Source organism: Aricia agestis, chromosome 3 (assembly GCF_905147365.1).
Source record: "Aricia agestis chromosome 3, ilAriAges1.1, whole genome shotgun sequence".
NCBI classification, from domain to species: domain Eukaryota; kingdom Metazoa; phylum Arthropoda; class Insecta; order Lepidoptera; family Lycaenidae; genus Aricia; species Aricia agestis.
This window is the reverse complement of record NC_056408.1, coordinates 16,244,318-16,270,001: the sequence shown is the minus strand read 5'-3', so window position 1 is coordinate 16,270,001 and position 25,684 is coordinate 16,244,318. Positions and strand designations below refer to the sequence as shown.

At 38.3% G+C, this 25,684-nt stretch overlaps 1 protein-coding gene across 2 annotated transcripts in view; it reads right to left on the bottom strand.

Annotated features, from left to right (window-relative positions):
- Positions 1-4,490: 4,490 nt before the first annotated feature.
- Positions 4,491-25,684, bottom strand: part of LOC121725789 (RNA-binding protein Musashi homolog Rbp6-like) — a 102,228-nt gene continuing 81,034 nt past the window's right edge. Inside the window, exons 1-4 of one of the 2 annotated variants that reach the window (XM_042112910.1) lie at positions 13,787-13,845; positions 13,383-13,531; positions 12,782-12,966; positions 4,491-10,663 (exon numbers count right to left, since the gene is read on the bottom strand). In XM_042112910.1, coding sequence (XP_041968844.1) covers positions 9,977-10,663; positions 12,782-12,966; positions 13,383-13,531; positions 13,787-13,806 — 1,041 coding nt within the window. In that variant the 5' untranslated portion in view covers positions 13,807-13,845 and the 3' untranslated portion in view covers positions 4,491-9,976. Of the gene's footprint in view, positions 10,664-12,781; positions 12,967-13,382; positions 13,532-13,786; positions 13,846-25,684 lie in introns of those variants that run through there. The other variant, XM_042112909.1, reaches the window with a different exon arrangement.

Genomic DNA, 25,684 nt, shown 5'->3' with positions numbered 1-25,684 from the left:
AAAAATAAAATCGTACGTTACGACCGCTTAGAATGGTCAAGTACGGTATTAAATGGTCTTAGATACTAACAAGGCTTTAAAGCTTTGCACCCATCTTCCAAACATCCTGTACAGCAAAATCACGAAAATACAGCAATCGAAGTGACATTCGGAGAATTGTAATTCGAAGAATTGCAATTGGTTCTTTCTGCATTGCCACTTTTATTACACAAGATTGTCCGAACTTTACCTTGTATCTCCTCGTCAGCATAAAAAGATCGGGGTTTTCACAATAACGGAACAGCTCGAATCGAAAACCATTTATTTAAAACTGTTATTTCATTTGCGTCGGCGCAGCGCTCGCGCTCGCCTAATAAATACTCAAAGCTAATTTAACTTTCAATACATCAAAATCTTCACATTAAAAAAAAAAACTACTGATGACTAGACAAGTCCCAGCGTCCTCGTGTGATAGGACCATATTAGTGAACCATAATTCTGTTTTAAGATAGCAGAAGTAGCAGAATTACTTGGTTTTGCATGAATTCAGACAGATAACAACCGTTAAATTTCCAGAAATTTTGACGAATGTTCACTTATCAGTGTAGATTATGGTGGTTGAGTCCGGTCGCGGCGCACATAAAAAATTTTATGCTAACCCATCGCGTCTTGTCTTTTTCGCATAATATGTAGGCCTACTACGAAACCGTTTTGAGACTCAAACAATCGGACGAGAATGCCGCGTCCTGCTCTAACAACGTCATTTCACGTTTGTTACAGTAGGGCGCGGCATTCTCGTACGATTGTTTGAGTCTCAAAACCGTTTCGTGGTACGGGCCCTGAATCTATTAAGACAAGTAGCGAAGGGTAGATATTTCTAGGAGTTCCACAACGGAGTACACAACATTACAGACAGTATTAAGCGTGGTAGCAAAATCCTTGACCTATGATTTATGAGGTACCGTGAGTTACGAGGTAGATGATTTTCAGCCTACCCACTACGTACCTTCTACCGGGTACCTACTAAAGATGGCGGATCATCGTAATTTGGTCGGGTCACGTCAAGTTTTACCTACAATCAGCGACTTGACAGAAGTCTACCAAATTACCTAGGTCTGCCATCTGCCTGAACCTCAATTTCTGTTAGTACTTACTTACTGCTGTGCTAATGGAACTACTTTCGTAGTACCAGAGTACTAACGATCTAGGTCTTGCTGGTCCAATCACACGGAGTTTATGGCAACACAGCTCGTATATTGCACCTCACTTTGTATAATAGATACTACACATCATGTTTCTTGATGTAGTTAACTGGTACAATTATAGTAAAACTTGTTGGTATTGTTGGAGTGCTACGGGATTACTTGAAGAGTACGTTCGTTGCCAAATAGCAAGGATTTTATGCTCCCTATAACTTTGTAATACAACGAATGCCCAATTGTTTGTTAGTTTAAGCGTATTTCTCTGTGTAATCTAATGTGCTAGAAAACTCTTGGTCGTAAACTGTGTTGCCATAACAGGTATATAAATACATTGTAAAAAATCTATACATTCCAGTCAAGTATGAATTAGATACAAATCCAAACTACTTCTAACCATGTAAATACTGATTTGATTATGAGCTTACAGTTACACAAATTCGTGGGGCACTTTCGTTATTATATTTTAGAAACAAACGCGACGAATGCTAGTGTTTCAATTAGATTATGTCAAATCCTACATTACTTTCTAAAACAGTTAAAACCTAAACAATTCCCTAAAGCCGATTTTCATTATTGTAGTAGGTACAAGATTCGTGTACCTATATTAAATCAAGATAATATCGGCATGAATGGTTTGCAATCGGACTTCGTCCAAAACTGATCTTAATTTTGACTTTACTATAGTGAACAACCGGAATAGAATCACAGATTAGATAGAGCATATAGGGTGATAGAAACGACCACCGCCGCTGTGAATCCTGACAACCAACGGTACATACGGTACAGCACACCGTATGTTTACGTAAGAACTTCCGCTGGTAAGAATCTATAACACTAGCATTCGTCAACTATGATTATTATTAGCGTCAGCTCACACCGGATCTGAATTCTGAGGCGAGAAGACCAGCCACATAATATTTAAAACAGTTATTTCATATTGAACTTTATTCACAACACAAGAAGATGCATGTTTTATTGCCAGAGTTCGGAGCTGTACCGGACTGAATAGCGCGGCACCCCTTTTGCATTAAAAAGTGTATCTTGTTGTGTAGTGGAAGTAAAAAACCGCAATGTTCGAAACTTCGCGATTCGGTGCAAGCTGACCCTTAGACCGAGACTACAGAGAAACTCCTATGTTCAAATTCCAGATGAAATTAGAGAAAGATTAAAAATCTAAACCCTATGAAGAAATACATAAATACACACAATATTCTCAAATAACAAATCTTATCACTATTTATATACAGTTGTCAACTAACTAAAATATATTTCTAATTCCGAATTAACCTGCTTTCATAACAGAACCATGAGAATATTCTCTAAAACTAAACTAAAATAAGGTTAAAAACATATTATGACTAGTTAAATAAACTCAATATTATTTCCGACAAAACCGTAACATTCTTAGGCCATGTCTAATTAAAAAAATAACAAAATAACCTGTACCGAAGACAGTTTCACAAGGTCAATTTATACAATTATTAATTGCACATCGATCATCGATGTAATAATTTTGAAGGAGCGCTACAAGTAGAGTTCTTTGCAAGGGAGAATCTTTCAATGCCCATCGATAGAAGCATTTCCGAGGACCAAGACCAACTAACCATCTGTCGGTTGATATAACCGATTTTGATGCTTACAGTACTCATCGATAACCAAAACCTGTTACCTACTAGTAGCAACTCTACAAGGAGTTGTCGGCTTACGGCCGTTCCCAATATTTAATCTATCTCTGGTTTTGCCCTACTAGAGATAGGAATAGCTCACATTAGACATTAGAGACATATATTTTATGTCAATTGTGAGCTATTCCTATCTCTAGTAGGGCAAAACCAGAGATAGATCAAATATTGGGAATGGCCGTTAACTGACCTCGTAAAACGTGCCTTCAACGGTAAAGTTTTGTCAAAAATCAACACAGTAAATGCATTACAATTAGGTATCTGCTTTGAATATTGTCATCTCGAGGCACTGCTCTTGTGAGTCTACATTTAAGGCTACATCAAAATTGGAAAAGCACTTTTTTAGATCGTTCAACAAATTCACCATAGACAAGAGGAGTGTGATCCAAATAAGTGCCCTTACAGGAAACTGAATCTAGTGCATCCCAGCACGGGATATCGACAGTTCGTCTATCAGTCTATTCGCCGAGGAAGACATATCAAACGACAATGTTAATTTTTAATACAAAAACACTTATTTCATACTTTGTACTTCTACGAGGGGTTCTCTTTTGTCGTCTTCTACTCTACCGACTAAGTCTTTACCAGACGAGGGAACAAATAAAAAGTTGTACAAAAAATATTGTCATCATTTTATCTACCGTTGGTCCGTATACTACTCTAGCGTTTTCATCGACAAAGCAATAGAAAAAACCTAATTTAAGGCACAAAATCATTGTGTCTCATTTGATATGCTCGTTTTCATCTAAGTTCAACTACGCTAGTCGTCTACGAGTTCTCTTTAAAAATAAATTCATTTTATCAAGCATCTCACAAGTTTATCATCACAAGTTCGGTTAAGTCGATCAAAATAAAATTCTATCTAAACCATTCAACTAAATACGTTTAAAATGTACAAAATCCAGCACCCAACCAGTCGTCGAACTATTCATCTACGTCACTAGATACTGGGATGCACTTTACGGGAAATACTAAAAATAAAATCTAAGCGAATATGTAGAGCACGAGGGAGGCAATACTGAACGAGGAGGCACCTCCGACCGCCGAGCCCGAGGACTCATCGGCCAGGCCCAACAATACATCTGCATGGAGCCTATGCACTCGTGATTCATGCAATTCAGATATTTGTAATATTATTACAGACATTTGCAATAGGAGAAGTCAGGTACAACTTTCACTACTTTGCATGGAATATATATGATTGGAATAGGAATAACACGCGTAGACGCCTTTTGCGCGCTAAAATGATAGTAGGTAAGTAAAGTTGATTTTGTGTAGGTAGATACTTACTTGTAGTTAAGTTACTTTCAAGTTTCAGTATTGTCTCCCTAAAGTGAAACGAAACGTACTGTATATTATCTTGTATCTTCAGCCGCGCCGCGTCGCCGCCGCGCCGAGCGCCGACATGCAACCTCCGCCTCTACACCGGCTCCCTCATGCATCTCACGTTCAAATATAACTAAGTATCCATCGCTAAGGTCTACAAAACGAGGGTATCTCCAAACTAACTAGGTAATAATGAAAACTGGCGCCCGACTCGGGTCCCGAAGCTCTAAACTACGGAATCGTAAAAATATCGATATTCTAAAATATTTGGGGGATGAGAAGCGATAAATAAAAGAACGGCTGTGTTTATTACCATTTATTTCTAATATTCGTCTAGGTGGAGATGAACCATAAGTAATATAATAGGCATCGAGGGAGGCGCGCGGCCTACGTACACGCACTACGACTACGCACCGGCCCCGGGGAGCCTCCTCTATGAATCCAAGCCTTTCCAAAATGAACTCAAAAAGACGAGGATAAAATTAACAATCCACTACGTTAATTACAAAACATTCAATGTATTCTGCTGAAGCATATTAGACCGTTCGGCGTCCGCGCGCGGGGGCGAAGCCGGCGCCCGCCCGGGACTCCGGCGCCGCCCCCGCCGCGGACCGGGTACCCACACTAAAACCCGACTACAGGTATTTAAACATAATGGAAAAATTCGTTCAGTATTGCACATTATGTCTAATCGTTACTATTGCAGTCCGTGAAAACAAAACAGCCCATAACTACGTCGTCTATGGTAAAATTGTTTTTATCTACAATGGAATAAAAGGAATGTTCGACAGCCTCTATATCGATAGTGAACGAGATTTAAGCGACACCGAGCAGGGGAGATCGAGATAGGCCACGCGTTTCCTCGACGACGAATAATATTATGAGGGCTTAAATCTCGTTATAACAGATAAAATAGCATCATCGATACTAGTGTTGCCAGCTACTGAGCTCACTGTGGTCCGGCAGCGCTCGGCGAACACACACACACACAGTCGGGTGACGACTGACGAGCGAGACCACAGTGATGTGATACATGGCCGCACGCCCCAAGCGGCGTATCCCACGCGTTAAACAATTTAATCATATACTCTCACTTAATATTTATATTTTTTTGTAATTTTTTAAAATACAAATACCAACATACTACTTGGATACACCGAACTATTATACAAAAATATTGCAATAATTTATATGCATGTGTATACTTTAACATATAGTACGCGCGCTTCTGTGTGCGCTGATTCGACGCGCGATTTTTGTCGGACTTGCACGAGTACCTTATAGGTACTCGAGGGTAGTTATAAAAAAGTGTTACGTATTCACGTATTAGTCTACGCCTATGATGAATGCCTATTTGAAAAATCACTGTTATCCATAATTATAATAATCAGAGTATGTAGAACTTTTCTCTAAGAACGCGAATACGTAATAAGAGAGGGTAGTTCGAAGTATAGTTACGGGTGGTACGAAATCAGCGCACGCGTGCTGTATTAATATCATAATGTTATTGCTTTCGGTTAGTCATACTTATGTTTAATATTATATATGTAAATCTTCAAAATCACTACACTACACATCTACGCTAGCATTTGTAATACATTTAACACACAACATATTTTCGTAACATCACTATACCAATCCAAAAGTTGTATATTATATGTATATACTATCTTACATTACGAATATATATAATATTTTAAATCTCGATCATATTGGTCCAGAGAACCTGGATTCGCGAAAACAAGAACATCACTAGTATAACGTCGCCCGTAGGCCGTGGGCTGTGGGCCGTGCTACGGCATGATTATGGCACATATCGCTGAAGCTCTTAACTATACTACTAGGCGAGAATGTTGAGCGAGTGAAATTGATATTCGTTCGAAATTTAATATAAAATGACTAGAGAGGAATGTCTTTTTTCGTGTAGCAACATCAAACGTAACGTCTCCGTTGGCAACATACGATTATTGTCACATACCTAAGCTACTCCGGCACGGCACCGGCCGGCTCGTCGCCGGATGCCTCGAAACTAAAACGCACGATAGGTACATCTCGCGGGTGAGTTTCGTTTGAGCAAAAATGCAATTTGGCTTACTTTTGGCAAATCAGATTCGAACCAGGAAGACCGGAGGCCTCAAGCGAAGCGTCTCTACTCAGGGGTCTACACTACGCGTCTAGGATCGGACGCCCCCGGCGGGGCCGCGGAGGCCGCGCTGGGGGCGTCGCAGGAGCACGCTTCACAACCAACGTGTGGCTAATATATGCCCGATCAGAAATTGACAGTGAACTTGGAAGAATTACGTATGAACTCATGCCAACCATGCCTTACTAGAAGTCGTTTGTTAGTCACAAGTCGACTAAGCGGATACACCATGCCTCCAAACCGTCGTCCGACTTACCGCCGCCGGCCGCCGGCCGCTCCGCCGCGCCGCCCCCCGCAGCTCCGCGCCGACGTCACACTCTACCGCTCAACGTGCACTCTAACTAGGAGGTGAACGAACCCGGCTAGCCCAAACGGATACAAAGAAATAAAACACACATAATATTGTTCTAATATTAAAATGTAATGACACATTCTTTATCTAGGTGCTGCATAACATACATAAGAACGGGCATACTATAGTACCTATAATATCTAGGATACAAAACTACGAAGCTTCTATACCGGCGCGATACCCGCGCGGTCACAGACTTAACGCTAGGTGTTCGAGGAATAATATATAAATAAATCGTTAGTACGATCCTCCCGAGCTCGGGAAAGGTACACACTACACATATTAAAAATTAAGTACAATCATGGAGGATCGGCCGCCGCTGTAGATACTTTGGCAAGACACCGGGCGGCCGCCCTCGAAGGGGTCACTACAATAATTTCAACCGTATAATACTGAAAGAAGGACATTCTAAATATACAAAACGTGCAGCGCCCCCCCGGGCGCTCACAAATCTCAGAAGGCTCTAAACCTACTTAACTAATTTCAAATAATGCTACCGAGCGGGGATCTAGGTGTCGGTTCGGAGAGCGATGTCTTCCACGTTTGAATTTAAGACCTAGATCCGAGCCCGTTCAGGGGTGTACACGTGTGGCGTCCGACAGCTCTGCTGGGCGACGGACTCGTTCGGTCAGATAAGAAAACAAAAGAAGTCATGCTTACACCAGGGACAGTTGTCTCCTTCACACATCTAAGCGCCAGCGAGATGGCACGACTTAGTTCGTCTCTCTATCCGACTGAGGTGTACAAGCCGTCTCAGTCGCAGAGCAGAGGTGTCGGAGCTAGTGTATCTCGACCAGCGGGGAACACGGTCGAACAAGCTACCATGCATGTCATTCTACTCGCCGCTCGGCTATGTCTGGTCTTGGCAAGTCTAAGTAGGGCTAAGTGTTGAGTCGTCGATGCTTGTGGATAAGAATCATTAGATACTTGTATATTGAGCGTATTCAAATATTGTAATACAGAATACTGGCTTTCTTAACGGGTTAGGTTTTGAAACGTTAAAAGATGAATGATGAAGAATGAAGTAGAAATATGACACGGAAACAAAAATCTAAATACTATTTAATATCGATCGTTACTGAATTGCGTACGCCCTTTTTTTGGGAATGCAAATATTTCTGGATGTAGTTGCTGGGGCAAGATTTATTCTCTAATATGAATCCTCATCACAAAGCTAAAACGACACAAAATCTTACAAACAATTTAAGTACTGGGCAATCACATAAATGACAAGAATGATATAGAGCGGACCGAGTCCGCAAATTTCACCTTAAACCTAGGAATTGCACAAACACAACCATCAACCGTCTTTTTAATTAAATTATTAATATAATACTTGTCTAATCACAGAGTATAAGATTTCGAGTATTGCTTTCCATATCTAACCTACCTAATTTAAGTACTACGGTGAATAATATAAAAATACCGCGGTAGAGGCGTCGAGAGTGAGATTCTTTCGTGGAAGCCTTCCTATGTTTCTTCATTTAATATTGTAAATAATACTAATTTTCGGCAATAGGTAGCGACCTAAAGACATAGTTATTTTTAATTATATTGGAAGCTCCAATGATCAATAGATAGAGCTGCTTTCATTTTAGAGCAAGCAACACCGACACCGTGTTGCCAGTTGCAATGTATCTTTTTTTGACCTAATAATTATAAAATTGTATAATTTTTGTCGTTAACAGCTGGAAAACATTAAAAAATATAGGCATAAGTATCTCCAACTTAATCGTTAGATAATAATTATCGTAATATACATACTTCAAAAATTAAGTAAGAGTGCGACATAAAATATGTTGTCATGGATAACCTCCAATACATAATACAAATACTACCAGACATAGACGAGCAGATCACTACGGGGTATAATACTTAGCTTATTGTCAAAAATACACTCGGGGTGTTAGTTTGCATTCCCTTAAATGTTTCTAAACTAAATTGTATGTACTACCCGCACGACTACAGGGATACACTGGACGTTTGTAACTTTGTAATAAAATGGTTCAAGTCAAGAATTTTAATCTGCAATGGGGCATGCGACAATCGTAGATAAACATAATAAAAGTTCCTTTGATAACTTCGTTTAAGAATAGTCGAGATCCACCGTCCAGCAGTGTAAAGTTACAAACGTCCAGATATAATCATCTATCGCAGGCGATTGCCAAATGTATTAGTAGTAAGATATGGTACAATATTGCTTACAATTGATAGACGAAGACTGCTGTGCCGCCAGAGGTGCACGCGGTGGCTTTTTATATACAGATCAGTACTTAGCTTCTGTATCAATTTGGGTTGATAATTGACCTAAATTACTCATCAAGTCATCATAAACAACGACGCGATCGTACCGCTCCCACTAAAGTGGATAGAACGAAAAGCTTTTAGTCGATCGCGTTTCACACAGACAAAGAACTGCTTTACCGTACAAATCCATAAAGAGAGGAGCGGCGCCATCTAGCGCACGATAAAACAGTAATTTAATTTCGATATACGGGGTCGACGGTGAAGCACGACAGAGTAAAAACGTCGAGGTGCCGCGTTAACGGCGTCAGTAGAAAAAGCCATCGCGCCCACGTTTCGGGTGTATTAACTACTAATTCATACAAACGATGCCATGTAATGATTGCTTTTCAACTCGTTAGATATGTATGGGTGAGGTGGCGGGGGCCCGCGCGACGTGCGCTCGCGAGTGACGGGGAAGGGCGCCAAGTACAAAAAGCGGCAAACGAACCTCACGTGCGGCCGACGTGTCGTCGATCAGTCGATACTACCGATAATACGAATACGTTTGGCACAATTTTGTCGTTAATTAATGGCACGAAACTCTAATACTGATCGAGGGGATGGCGCACATCGGGCGGGCGCGGCCCACGACACGATCTACTCGTTAACATACGTAGCGGCGATGAGATTCGACGGGTACTCCGCGGAGTGAAAATAATACGACGTCCTGCCCACGATCGTGCACTATACACTACGAAATTACAAATTCAAAACAAAATATAATATAAGAGAATCACTCCCTTTAGACCGAACTAAATTACTTGAGATCTTCGCCTTACATTAAAGAAAGTTTAAATAAAAATGCGAATTCCTCGCTTTCGGTCCCGCATCGGGCCGAGGACGACTGCTCGTCGGGGGAACTGACTTAACCTACGTCGGCTAACCGACATCAATACTGATGCGGACCACGGCGAGACCGTCCGAAATGAGCTTAGGAACTGTTCGGGGAAACGTAATCGCGGGACGACCTAGCCGGAGGCGGGCGGGGGTTCTCACCGTGTCGCGCTTAGATGTACATCGGCACGCCGTACATGGCGCTCCAGTCCACGCCCTGGAAGGACGACATGTCGACGCCGGCGAGCGAGTAGGCGGCGCCGAACTGCGGCAGCGCGGGCTGTGGCGCAGGCGCGGGCGGCGCCACGAGCGTGGCGGGCGCGGCGGCGGCGGGCAGCGCGTACGGCGCGTACCGGTACGCGTGCGCGCCCACCGCCGGCACGGCGCCCACGCCGCCCGCCGCCGCATACACCAGTCCCCGCCCGGGCCGCAGCACCAGGCGCTTGCCCAGCGCCAGCGGCGCCGCCGCCACCGCCTCCTTGGGCTGCGCGCGCTTGCACTCCACCTTCTTGTTCTTTATCGTGTGGAAGTGGATGTCGCACACGCGCTCCACAGCCTCCTCGGAGTGGAAGGTGACGAAGCCGAAGCCGCGGTGCCGCTTGGTCTGCTGGTCCATCAGCATGACGGCGTCCTCGACGAGGCCGAACTGCGAGAAGTATGCGCGTACCTCATCGGCGGACGTGTCCTGGCCGACTCCGCCCACGAATATCTTTTTGGTCTTGGCCGGCTTGGGGGCCGACTTAGGCGTGGCGTGCTTGGGGTCGATGCGCTTGCCGTCCAGCGTGTGCACCGGCACGGCCAGGACCTTGTCCACGGACGAGGCCTCCTGAAACGTGATAAAGCCGAAGCCGCGCGAACGCTGCGCGCGGCGCGAGCTCAGTATCGGAAACGTAGCGGCTACTATGTTCGAATCGGTGCCACTAAAGATCCCGTTACACGTGTACTTTTATAATGTTACTTTTGCGATATTTAGTGGCACTGATCATGCAGAGATCGTGAACTAGTCGTAATTAATTACATACAAAAACTAATTTACTGACAAAACCGTAACAAAGTTAAGGGGTCAATGGGATTTACTTCATGCGTAATATTTACTTAACGGGAGTAAAATACATCTTATCGATAACTATGGATTATTTTGTCAACTCTTTCAATAAAATGTTAATTTCTACCGTACAAAATACTTATGGTATAGTTCAAATTCGACACTATGGTAGGAATCGATGGACACTAGACTAGCACAATTTCATCTAAAAATCCTACCAAGCAGAAATCCTTCGATTCTACCAAAACGGTTGTAATTAAATTTTCCCCAATGTTGCTAGACTAGAAATACTTCTTATTTCAAATTTGGCCTTAGTACGTTGTTTTAGCTATACTTCTAATGATGTGAGGGCTCGTCTTTTATTGTTCTTTAGGTAAATTAGTGTTGCTCCGATTATATTTTTACAATAAAAACTTATTTTTACTGTTGTATGACTATAAACATAAATTATTATGGTATGCAGTATGACATCAAATCAAATATCAGATTTGGAAAACAACAAACTACTCCAGACCTAAGTAAATAATACTTGAAATATTTAATGCTTAAGATATTTTAAAACATACTAACTGGTTTGAAAAATAAAAATATGTATAATTACATTTCATCATACTACATGGCAACACTGATTTACCAACGAGTAACTACCAATTTTAAAGTCAAGAAATTTGGAAAGATTTTTACTATAAGTAACCTAACAATATCTAGTATGTTAGTGATCTAGCATGCCATTTTAGTCTATTTAGTATGTCTTAGTGTACCTAATATACTCAATCAACCATAGCCCAACTATTATTTACTTTAGTGTACCACAAACACTCTCACCAATATACATTTCTGTACATATAATCCTTGCCTGTACCATGCTATTTTTATTAAGATTAATAAACGGTAAGTTTATAAATTATGTAGTATTCTTGTACCTAGTTTTTGGATATAACCAATCTTTTAAATCAACATGCAAAATACTTAATTTATATAAATTATAAACAAATCTATTGTAAAAAAAATATAGATAATATAATAAATATAGATGATAATATAGATAATATATTGCTAATAAAAATATCCATACTGTATATTATAGACATAGGTATTGGTTATACAATGTTTTGTCCTTGTTTGTCACATTACAATTGTGGCTTGACAGACAAGGGCAAAGCGTTATATAACTACTATGTCTGAACACACAGTGTGTTAAGGGGGATGTACTACATTTTCCATAGCTATTTTACATTGCTTATGGCTGTTGGCTTTATGAGATAAAGCAATTTTAAATGATTACAAAAAAAGTATTAAAAAAGTTAATAAAGGCAAAGATTCATGGTTATAGGGAAGGATAAAAGAATTGTTTATGGTACAATATAGCATATACATTGGTGAGTACCTAAGTCTACCTAAATCCAAAACATCCTAACAGCCAGATTCCTGACATTCAAATCTGTACACACTGACCAATTCATTGTATCACTCCACTTGGCATATAACTCGCTGTCTTTGGACAAATTATTCATTATTAAATAAGTTTCATTTAATATCTGCATTACTGTATGAAAAAAAAATTGAAAATTTAAACTAGTGCATAATGGCATTAGTCATTACTCATTTCATAATACATAGATCAGAAATTAAACAATGCAAATATTATACCCTACCCAATATTTCCAATCACTTTTATCATACTGTAAAACAAGCCATTGTACACTTATAATAATTATTGTAATGTGATTTACAGAAGTAATTAAAGATAATAACATTTTAAATTTTCACATTTTATAAGGTGCTTGTTTAAAGAGACATTTTTCTGAATGTTTGAACAATTAAATTTTTAAATTCTAACAATTTTCTAATGATTATTACCTATGTTTGATTGCATTCAATAATAAATGTCTCTTAAAAGCTATGCCTGGTAAATACCTGCTCAAGCCTTACCTGTGTTACCGGATCTTTCATAATAAGTACATCGGTGACTGCTCCAAACATTGCAAAATATTCTCTTAGCTTCTCGGAGCTTGTCTGCCAACTTAGTCCCCCAACAAACAGTTTACTAGGAGATGGGGAAGTTGTACCGGCGCCCGTCGCAACTGGAGTCGAACGTCCTGATGATGGTGAAGTTTCTAAAATGTTAAAATAACAAGTTACATTATTTTCAATTTTTATAAGTTTATTTTTGGAAAAAAAATAACAATATTAAACAATTTTACTTGACTAAACTAAATCCCTGCAGCTATCCTATTAAGTATACATTTTAATAGCTTTGGTTGTTAAATTTCATTATGCTATTACATTGGTTTTTTTCATTTATTATTACCTATCTGATGTGTTAATATGTGTTGCCACTTGCCAAATAGATAAAAGCAGCTTACTAAAGCAATATTAAAACTCTATACATAGTACACTAAAATATTACATTTTAAACAAGCATAAATCAACAATTTAAAACTGTTCCAAGAAAGGTCATTTATGGAGTCTGAAAACTCAATCTTTTGAGTCAATAGTGAAACTACTAATATGACTAACGAATTTTACTCACTTATTTGCTGTACTGCTATCTGCTGTTGCTGCTGTTGCTGTGCTGCTGCTGTGGCGGCTGCGTGGGCGGCAGCTTGGGCGCTCAGTACATGCGCCAGCTCGCCGCCCACCAGACCGCCTTCTACCACCTCCAACCCGCCCAGCGCGCCGCTGGAATACATCATCATCTTAGCACAAACAATCAATCACTAGACGATTTACAGTAAAATTTACGTAACGAAAGTCACGGAAGAATAGCCGCGTATCGGATTTAAGAATTTGCGTCAAACGCTTTCTAATACAAAACAAACGAAAATCGTTTTTAGCTATGGTTTCGTAATGGCCAGTATGAATTTGATTTGGAGCACGTTTAATAACCACAATAATGATAAGATCACCAGAAATAATAAAGAACACAATATTTACATTCCAATAAAAGCCAACATAGCACAAAATAATAATGTATTATTTATATTTTACTGAAACTTTTTTGGATTTCGAGATTCAAGTTTAAAACAAAAACTTTTTATCACTTGACAGTTGTCAATTTCAACAAAAATAGGTTGTCAGCTGTCAAGAATGGATTGACATTTTTTAAAATACCTACAATTTTATAAAAATATCTAAAGGGGATGATGGGGTCAATTGAGTTGCCTGGATAAAACATAAATTCACTGAATCTCATTAGGTTAACAAACAACTCGTAGTTCGTTTAAATTTTAAAGTCCCTCGTAGATTTACTAACACTTTCTTCGTCGTTGTGTAATAGAATATAAACATTAAACAACGAAAAATATAAACAATACACAGACAAATAAGAGATAGTACTACGGAAACAATACTTTTTAGAATGGTTATTAAAGATCCATCATACGGGTTGTACTCAGGGTTCCCTGCAGGCTGCAACCGTCCGGTTTTCGACCGGACTGTTGGATTTTAGAAGAAATTGTTGTGGTGGTCACTATATAACTTCCGACCGGATGCAATTTGTCCGGTCACTTAAAAAATGTTACCACGGTCCGCGACACTGCTATTTCGCCAGCGACGCGGCGGCGGGCGTAGGCGTTATAGACAGCATGCGGCATGCATGTTCATTGTTCAACTATAATTTACCCTGTTCAGAGTTTGAAGAATTTCTAAGAACAGGTGCAGGAAAACTACTTGTCAAAAATGTTAAAAACGAGAGCAAGTACAATTTTGAGACAAAATAATTTTCGTATATTTTAGGTACCTATTTATTATTTTGATAAGTACTTACATTTATATCTATACCTACATATTATAAAACAAAGTCGCTGTTTTCCCTTATGTCCCTTTGTTCCTTTTAATCTTTAAAACTACGTAACGGATTTTGATGATCCTTTCAGTGTTAGATAGCCCATTCATCGAGGAAGGCTATAGGCTATATTTTATCACGTTAAGACTAATAGGAGCGAAGAAATAGAGGAAAATGTGGAAAAAACGGGTGAAATTATTTGAAAGGGCTAACTTGAACGCGCTAATCTCAGGAACTAGTCCGATTTGAAAAATTCTTTCAGTGTTAATTTATTGAGGAAATATTTTTACACGCTAAGACTAATAAGAGAATGTGGAAAAACGGAGAAAATTATTAGAAAGGGCTTATCTTGCGAACTACTGGAGCAATTTTCATATTATTTGGCACAGATAAGAAGTAGACCACGTGAAGGATCATAGGCTATCGATTTTAATAATTTTTTCAGTGGCTATAATATATTTTATAACCGTGCGACGCCGGGGCGGGTCGCTAGTCTTTAATAAAACTTTCATTAGTAAAATTTTTTTTTCAACTATTTTTGTGACTAGATGAACAAACTGTTCTACGGTTAGGTGGGTGCAAAAAGTTTGTGATTTTTTCCTATATGGCGCAATAAACTGTTTTGACTATTAATTATTATTACTTATTTAATTTGCTGTCCAGTTATGGCGGCTGAAAAAGTTAGCAACCCTGGTTGTACCTACTTAGATCAAACAACATGAAGACTGGTATAATTCTCGTAAATTGCCGAATCCTGACCATAGCGGTCATTGACCCCTTGTCAAAGACCTGGTAAAGTTGTAATATTTCATCGTTGTCTATACAAACCGCGATTGCTCAATTTCTCATGTGACTCGCTTATTTAGTGGAGAAATTCCACCCTTTCTTTTAATTAATAAATATTTTGTCATAACATACATAGCAGATAATAGAATAAACAAATAGCGAATGCCGCACTAGCTCTATCCATTAAATTGGTCAGAGGTGAAACTTGATCAATTTGTCACGATCTAGAAATCCGTAATAACGTGGTCAGACTTACTTTCGAACGAACTTACTTTTCAGAAGTAAGTATTTTTGTTGCTTTTGTTTTGTTTTTATTAATATAGGTATCATTATGTTAAGACGGATAAAGAATACTCATAAAAACGACCATGATTTTTCATTAGTCTGTAAGGAACCAGGCCGGTTTTTATCTATGCAGTTTGATGATTTTTATGTAAAAAATCTGAATCTTTTGCATGGGACGGCATATCGTAAAGATAAATTATTATTATTATTTTTTATGAAATTAGGGAGCAAACGAGCAAACGGGTCACCTGATGGAAAGCAACTTCCGTCGCCCATGGACACTCGCAGCATCAGAAGAGCTGCAGATGCGTTGCCGACCTTTTAAGAGGGAATAGGGTAATAGGGGAGGGTAGGGATGGGAAGGGAATAGGGGAGGGTAGGGAAGGGAATAGGGTAGGGGATTGGGCCTCCGGTAAACTCACTCACTCGGCGAAACACAGCGCAAGCGCTGTTTCACGCCGGTTTTCTGTGAGAACGTGGTATTTGTCCGGTCGAGCCGGCCCATTCGTACCGAAGTATGGCTCTCCCACGTATAAATTATTAATGATCTATTAATGATACATAATTATTATTATCTATCTTATATATAAAAATGGATTTTCAAATGTGTTAGTCGCGCTAAAACTCGAAAACGGCTGAACGGATTGGGCTGATTTTAGTCTTAAAATATTCGTAGAAGTCCAGGGAAGGTTTTAAATTGACACGAAGTTCACCGGGACAGCTAACGCTATAACTCGATAAGCTGAACCGATTCTGATAATTTTAGTCTTAAAATAATCTTTGAAGTCCAGGGAAGGTTTTTAAGTGACACGAAGTTCACCGGGACAGCTAGTTTAATATATTTTATGTATCTAGTAGCGTAGGTAAATTATTTTAGAACTATGGAAAAGTTTCATACAAAAAATGGTACGATAGGGAAAAGCAACAAATAAAACACTAGCCATTCTAATAATTTTCTCCTTGTACGAGTACTGGCTTTTGCAGCCAGGCGGCAGGTTGTAGAGCGCGTGAATTACACTTGAAGCGAAATGGAATACTCCAATTGGAGCCTCTCGAAAACTGGCCGCCTGCGAATCTCATCATATGGGACGCTCAGGTCATTGACCTATTTTAGTCAGCAAGTAGTAAGTACAGACTTTTTTATATTTTGACGGTATCGTTACTAGTAAATTCGCAACAATAACGGGGTGTTTGCACATTTAGATAAACGTTTAATGAATTAAATTTTTTTGTTAAGGAAAATCGATAGTTGATTGAGGGTGGCTTCATTGAGGGTGTGGTGCCCTGGGGTGGGTGAGGGCGCGTTGCGCGCCGGCGCGAAGTCGCGGGGCGGCCACGCTGCCTCACGCGCTGCCTCACACGCCGCCCGACACCCGCCACGAGCGCCTCGCACGCTCCCGCCATATTGTCCTGTCACAGCAGTACGTGCTAGCTACTGCTGCGCCGGGACAAGCCGGTGGTGGCGATGCAATAGCATCAGAACGATCGACTACAGAAAAATACTCGGTGTCGTGTTACGTCCTCAAGTATATTCGGCAGTTGGGCAGTGCTACGATTTCAGACCAGGTTTTTTCGTAGTGTCAGTGTACTTTACGTGTCCGTGTTATCATATTGTGTGAGTGCTAAGTAGCAGTAATGATTTTATATAAGTAGGTCGCTAATAAAGCACAATAGTGGTTAAAATTGATCACATCTAGAGGGTGCATATATCGAGCGGTGTACCGCGCACGCGCGCGCCATCTTTCCCTGCATCCGGCCATTTTCCTCGGGGTTAACGTTCCAATATTAAACACACCCCAAATTTTATTCGTCTTCAGAATTCAGATACATCACTTTAGCCTTTGAATTTTTAACCATACTGTAAATTGTTTTATTCTTTTTGTAGAATTTTTAAGCATTCTGCAAATTGTTTTATTATTTGTATATATTTTGTTCCTTAAGGTATTATATTTTTTGAACTTTCTAATCATAGCTAGATGCTGATATAGAATGATTTTTTTATTTGTTTTTCGTTTAAAAAATATTAAGGACTTAAGTTAGTTCTTAGTAGTGCAAATTTTTCTATCATGTACAAGCTTAATTATATTATTAACCGAAATTTATTTCAGATCTTATTCGGTGAAAAATGTATGGGGAACACGTATATACACCGTTATTTCCCATGGGTATGCGATGTAGTGCTGGGCAAAATCTTCAACACCGAGAAAATAAAGGAGAAACGAGCAATGTGTTACGAAAATGCCTTCTGTGTCACGGCATATCCATGGGAAACACGTTCCTAAATCGTTTTTTCCCGTGGGCATGCGAAGTGGTGCTAGACATAATTTCAACGAGATCCAAGAATATTGATTGAAGACAATTTAAGATAATAATATATTGGTAAAGACAGTTTTTCTAGAGTAAATCCTATTTTAGGGTGGGTTGCACCAACTTACTTCAACTATAACTTTAACTACAATGCAAAATGTCAAATCTTTGGTTTAAGTCAATAATTTTACCTTGAGCTCAACAAGGCTTTAAATGAACGTGGCGAAAAAAGGAACTAACGCTGTCATCATACAAAAACACATTTTTGACAGTTCTCCTTTACCAGCAGCGCCACCGCCCACGTTCATTTAAAGCCTTATGTCAGACCAGCTGTCATCTGTCAAATTCTGTGATCAAAGTTAAGGTTAAAGTTACCTAATGTTAGCCTTAACTATAACCATAACTTTGACCATAACTGTAACTATAACCAGGCCTCTGGTGCAACCCACCTTTAGTAAGTCCTTTTTTTATAGCAAATCGTCTACGTCTACGGTTTTTTAGGGTTCTGTACCCAAAGGTTAAAAACGGGACTCTATTACTGAGACTTCGATGTCTGTCCGTCATTCACAAAATCCTTAATTATATTTTTTCTTTAATATTTATTATTTAATAATATAAAAAAATCAGGGGGGCTCCCATAAAAGAAACACAATTTTTTGCCTACTTTCGCTCCATAACGGTACGAACCCTTAGTGCGCAAGTCTGACTCGCACTTGGCCGATTTTTTTGTTATTTCCAATGAATGTGCATAATGCAATATTGGGCAAACAATTATCCCTCAGTCCTCACTTAATTTAATACTAGCTGTTTGACCGAGCTTTGCTCGGTATTCGATAAAACACGAATAAAATGAAATTTTCTAAAAATGATTCCCTAGCTAGATCGATTTATCGCCCCCGATATATACTAAATTTCATGTAAATCGTTGGAGCCGAATCCAAGATTCCAATTATATACTTATATACAAGTTTTTTTTTTTAAACAATAAAGAAAATACAATCATAAGCTAAATCTAATACAGTGTAATATAAACCATTACTGGTTTTTGCGCACACTGTCATTCGTCTTCGACAGCTCTTTTTAATTTTAAACAATATACAAATGTAGTGTTTAGGGAATGCAAATCTCTTATAAGTTTATGAATACAATACCGCGAGATCTCGCCAATTTCGAGATCTCGCGAGATTAGCAGTTTGGAGGTTTTTTTTTTTTGCAAATGATCACAAATTCACAATATTTGAATACATTACGAAAAAAAGAAAAAAATGCTCGTTTAAAAATATAAGCTTTATTTCGGCACTTATATTAGATGGATGTCGCCATTTCTAAAAACTTCATCATTTAAATTTTGTCATTTTGTATGAGATTCATTAGTTCCATTTTCTGACACATTCATCAAGAGGGTCGGTACTCGGTGCACAATGTTTTGTCCACGGACGTAAAAAATTTTACGTCCGTGGTTTTGTCGGCGTTCTTACGAGAATTGTCTTTATGTTGCCAGCATTTAAGGTTGTCAGGGATAAATTAATTTTAAAAAGATCAGTAGGATGTAGAAGCCTAGAATAATTATCAAGCAATTATATGATAAGTCATTACAAGCATAAGAATTTACACTGTAGTCACAAAGTGACCACTTTCCCCTTAGGAACCACTTTAGGGGCCTATATACCTAACACTAGCGCTACTCATAGTTTAATTATTCTATTTTAAGAAAACCAGACCAAATAAAAAAAAAGAATCAGAACATTAATGCTGTGTGTGATTTTAGTTTTAAGATAACAAATAATAATATTATGTGGTAGTACTTAATAAATAAATAAATATTATTTAGGAGGATTTTCAATTACGATCACAAATCAGTCAGATTCAGAAATATCATTCAGGACAACGTCTGTCAGGTGAAAGGTCCGCTGGTATTATTATAAAATATTATCGGCTGCCGCATAACAATTGAAAATCAATTGTGTATGCGATACCCACGATGGACGTGTTAACTTATAATGAATAATTGAGAAAATACATCTAACCATCGATTTCTAGATATGATATACTTACTAGCAGGGCCCCCGTAAGGGTTACTGGCGCCTGTGTGCAAAAAAAGGATTTTGGCGCCCCTTTAGGCAAATTTTTTGGGACCTTGGTTTTGGCGCCCCTAAAGATGGCAATTTGGCGCCCCTAGAGAATGGCGCCCGTGTGCATTGCACACATTGCACATATGGTAGCGGGGCTTACTAGCTAAAAGCCGAGCTTTGTGAGGGCTTGCATCATTTTTCTGCATGGTTATAATCTAAGGCAGTTTTTTTTTTGTATTTTAATAGTAACTAAACCTTGAGTGATCGATGATAACACATCTACATAATATAAATAAAAATTACTATCTAGCACAAATCAATAAGCGTGATAGTTTTTCCGTAAAGTTTACCACAAAATGTACAGGTTGTGGGAAATACTAGGGCTCGCTTCGCTCTCCCAGAAAATATTATGTGACAAATTTTTGAGATATGTAACCCCTTTCACCTATACCTTCATTGGTTATGCCTCTCCCTAATATAAAAAAAATATTGCTTTAAAATAACAAAATTTATATTGCGACGGCTGGCAGTAAGGGGGCGTCCACAAATTACATGAGGGGGAGGGGGTCGAGTCAAATCTCATCTAATCTTACGTTGGAGAGAGGGGGGGTCTTTCACAGCGATTTTGAAAATATAATATTGTTTCAAAATATGTTAATGATTCAAACTTCAGGTCAATTTATACTAGCGCAGATTCGAAGCGTATCCTAAGTCTTTACAGAAATCCTAAATCTTTACAGAAAGCCTTATAAATAAATATCTAAAAAGAGTGAAATTTTTATTTTTAACAAAAAAGTAAAACCGACTTCCAAGTAAAAACAATAACATTACTTATTCTTAAATGAACTAAAAGGTATTAAATAACTCTTACTCTTTAGTAGTGCCTCTTTTAGTATTTGCCTAAACTGCAATTAGGTAGGTATAACTCTGTAGTCTGTATACAATCTTCATAATTTTGAAGGCGGTGCCAGTCCAAAAAAAATTAAATATTTTGTCATAGAATTCACGAGTCTGAGCTGGTACCTACTTCGAAATAATGAAGATTGTATACAGAGTTATAGTTAAGGTTTAGGCAAATACTGAAAGAGTAAGAGTATATAGAAGAGTAACAGTTATTTAAATACTTTTTAGTTCATTTAAGAATAAGCAAAGTTATTGTTTTTACTAGGAGGTCGGTTTTAATTTTTATTTTTTTGTTAAAAAATAATTTATTATGGAATTCTTTAAACCAGTGCAGCGGTAGGCAACAGGCGCAAAAAGGCAGGTTTGCGGACCGCGAAAGGTCGGATTGCGGACCGCGAAAGGTCGGATTTCGGACCGCGAAATATTGTAATGTATTTTATACCAAGTATAAATTAATACGTCATAGATAAGGTATACGTATTACGTATACCTTAATTAATTAAAATAATATTTTTAAGCACTTGTCCTATGTAGGACAAGTGTCTTTTTTTCTGGACCTCGTTAAAATTTTCCCACAGTATCCGGACTCCACCTAAAATTACCTGCCGACCCCTGCTTTAAGCTCTTGTTTACCTTAGATGTTATTGCAACTTGAAACTTATAAAATACGATTATTTTTTACCATTTATTCAAAATATTTTTTTTTAATGCAAAAAGGAAAAGTCTTTACTCTAATAACTTTTAGTTTACTTAAGTGAATCCAAAGTTTTAAGAAAGTTTAAAAATGTAACTTATAATTTCCTATAAAAAATATAAAATATATTCATGAGACATAAACAAAAAGAATCGCTTTTCCTCGGAACCCTCATTGAATATAGTTTAATGAACGAAGCTTCAAAAAAGGAAAAAATGTGCCGAGGACGACAAATTGCGATGTCATCTCAGGTTTTTTCCTTGCCTTTCCTTGAAACTATTCATCAATAGGAAATGTTCTTTTTTTTAATAGTTTTGTTCTCAATTCAATTGTTTTGACATAAAAAGAGATTAGTTATATACTTTTGTTTTTTTTGTATATAATGCTGTTAAATTATTGATGGAATAGATGCTTGGGTAATCAGGGCGATCGCAGCGAGCGCTATAGTGTATCCCACAACTACATTTTGTGGTACACTTTACGGAAAAACTGTCACACCTATTGATTTGTGCTTTAAGAATTAAGAAAGTAATTTTTATTTATATTACATATAAGTAGATGTGTTATCATCGATCAGTCAAGGTTTGGTTACTATTAAAAAAACTGCCTTAAAGATTATTACCACGTAGAAAAATGACCCGAGCTCTAACAAAGCTCGGCTTTTAGCTAGTAAGTATATCATATCTAGAAATCGATGGTTTAATTATTAAACCAAAATCACCTTATGAATTTCGAAGAGTTCCTTCGATATATCTTCGATACTCATGGATCCCATCATCAGGTCACCACTTTTATGAACATGACAACAAATTGGAGTGAAACCTAATACAACAAAATAAAAATTTTGAAAATCGGTCCACAAACGGCGGAATAATCGTTGAAAATACAAAAAATATCCACAGCCGAATATATAATTATTATATAACCTCCTCTTTATTGGAAGTCGGTTAAAAAATGCTTCTAACTTACGTGTAGTAAAAAGGACAAAAATGGCAAATTACCAAGCTTGTTTCTGACTGTGACGAAGCAACGTTAAAAAAGTGCGGATAACTATCTTAGGGTTGACAGTATTATAAAAAGTTTTTGCCGGCCGCAGCTATTTGAGGATGATGTAAGCGAATTTGTGGTACCGTTTGAGCAGGAGGCGGATAGAAACCTATTGATTGGGGACCGCTTAATGACACTTTCGATTTATTTAATGATGGCATTTACGTTGTATACCGCTTGTGAACGTATTTAATATATTTACTTTGAAGCTGTATTTATTACTGTCATTCGATGGGCAATTATGTCGTCTTTGGTAATAAATCGTATAAATAACGATACTTTAGGCTCAAATGATGTATTTAGGTGTTAAATTGTTATTTGAAAGTAAGTAGGTTACTAACAAGAACTACCTACTTTTGATTGTGAGAGCAATAATTTAACTAATTTAATTTGATTCTGAATAATGTGTATTTTAGCATGTTTTATGTGTTTAAAGGTTCACTATGATTTCTATAATAAAATAGACACCTGAGTGTTCTAGTGAAACTCAGGTCTTAATACGTTACTTAACTTAGTTAGATATAGGTAAAAGTACATTAAATACATACCTACTATTATAAGAAAGAAGTGAATTGTATTTAAATACCTAAAGTCCCGTCTCTAGTCTCTACTATAATTTATTATAAAGTTAATGGACAAGAAACGAAGAGATAAACCGAAAGCGATAACACCCACAGGCGCTTAATCATAAACTCGTCCCTACTGTGAGGCCAATAAAAGGGACAAAAGATTAGCCCAGCGGTAATTGCCAATTGATCTGGAAAAATGAATTATCTACTTCGGTATAAACTTTTGTTTCATCGCCTTTAAGAATTTTTATTGAAAAAGGTTAAGTATTAATAAAAGTTACTATAGTCACGTGAAAACCTCGATTGCAGTGTATATTTTTACCTTCCGAGATTTCGTATGAAGTACATAGAATGAAAATTCAAGTAAGGCGCTTTGCAGACGAAGGGGCGGGGCGGGCCGGTCAGTTTCGCCGCAAACGATAGCACAAAGGGAATCCTATATTACCAACGCACACGGTGGGCAAAAAGACCGGGCCGCAGGTGACCGGCGGGCACTGGCGGCGCATGGCCGTGGCAGCCCGCCGTGGATCACACAAACCAGTTTACATGCAGTAACGTAGACGGCCGGCGTGTGCTTTGTGTACGCGGCGCGGGCAGCCGCAGACATCGACGGGCGTACGCAGCGAAGTTGACCGGCCCGCCCCGCCCCATCGTCTGCACAGCGCCTTAGATGCTGTGCTAAGTCACAATCAACCTAATCTTATAGAATTGGAACTGTAAATGGCTTTGCTACTACTAGCTATGAAATGTGTATTAGCATTTTATAGCTAGTAGTACCTATTACCATTTACCATATCACATTTTTGGGTCTATTTAATTTTGTCAACAAGTACATTTTGTCCAAAAACTTCCGAGTCACCAAAATAACTGCGATTGATAGTTAATCAAATTCACCCTAGCTACCCTGTCATCAACAAACAAGGGACAAAAGATTATCTCTTCAGTTTTTGCGCCATCCGCCCGTTCGAGTGGAAACCTGCGTTTTATGGCAACCCTCAGTACCGCCATTAGGCGACACAGAATAATATATTATTATCACATTTTCATGCTTGCGTTTGATTTTCGCTATTACTTTTAGCAGTTAGAATATGCAGTATTAAAAATGCTTTTATTTTCCTTTATAATATACCTACTTACCTAGGTCTCCTTTACTAAATATTGAGAAACTGTTGAGTAAATAGAATTTTAATAAGTACATTATATATTATATTACTTATCTATATTAGTTTTCACGTCTTAATTTCTTAAAGATAGAGAAATTCTACCAAACCATTAATTGTATGTTCTATGAATTAAAGATAAGTATCGAAGGACCCCAGTCTCCCCTTTGCTATAATCTGTAGCGTAAGTGCATACAACTTGCAAGAAAAACCATAAAGATATTCATCATAATATCATTTGAAAAACTCAAAGCAATAAAGTTAATAGGGTATAGGTATACAATTATAGCGGAAAGGTAGGTATATACTAGGTACATATATTAACTTTATGAAAATATAAACTCACGAGTCGGCATCTGGCGATAGACTTTTTATTAAAATCTTTTCAAATCTAAAAATTACCTGTAACAAAAATGTTTCGTATTAGTAATGAATATTTTTTTTTTATTCTCAAGCATTTGAGATAGTCAGCTGAGATTCATGAAAAAAGCCATCTGTTGGTACTTTTTTGGAACTAGAACAATACTCATAATTCACGGTAGTACGGTCGGGTACCGCTAGGTGGCACTTATCGAACCCAACGACGCACGACTACGTCTTATTGATCCCAAAGCTCGACACCAAGGTCCAAAAGTGGAGTAAATATATCCCGAACCGAGTAATAAATTCAGTTTTCCTCGAATCTGTGTCAAATACTCAATTTAAGAGCCAGAATTTCTCAATAATTTTACGATTTTCCGTTTTCGCCCTCGCATTTCTAAGCAAATCCCGATAAAGAAAAGGTATGCGATTCATACCGCATGACTTCAAGTAATAAAATCGTCAGCTAAATGAATGAATTAGATTCTATTTGACTGTGTAACTAAGTTACATTTTTAGGGTTCCGTAGTCAACCAAACAAGGAACCCTTATAGGTACGGTCTGTCCAGCCGTCCGTCTGTCTGTCCGCGGTTTTGCCCAGAGACTAAAGGGCCTACAAAGCCGTTATTCGGCATGAATGCACATCTTACTGATGCCCACAAAATTATATATAAAATCTTTAAAAAAAATTTACGGGACCTCCCCTACACATCAATGCGGGGGTGATTTTTTTTTCGTCGATTATGTCGTTGGATAGTTTTTTTTTTAATATTACGAGTATTTAAAGATCATTTTCCGATTTAGGGACCCATTTGTGAAATATGAAGTTTTAAAGTGGAAAAAATCGTTAGAGTCCCCCCGTTCT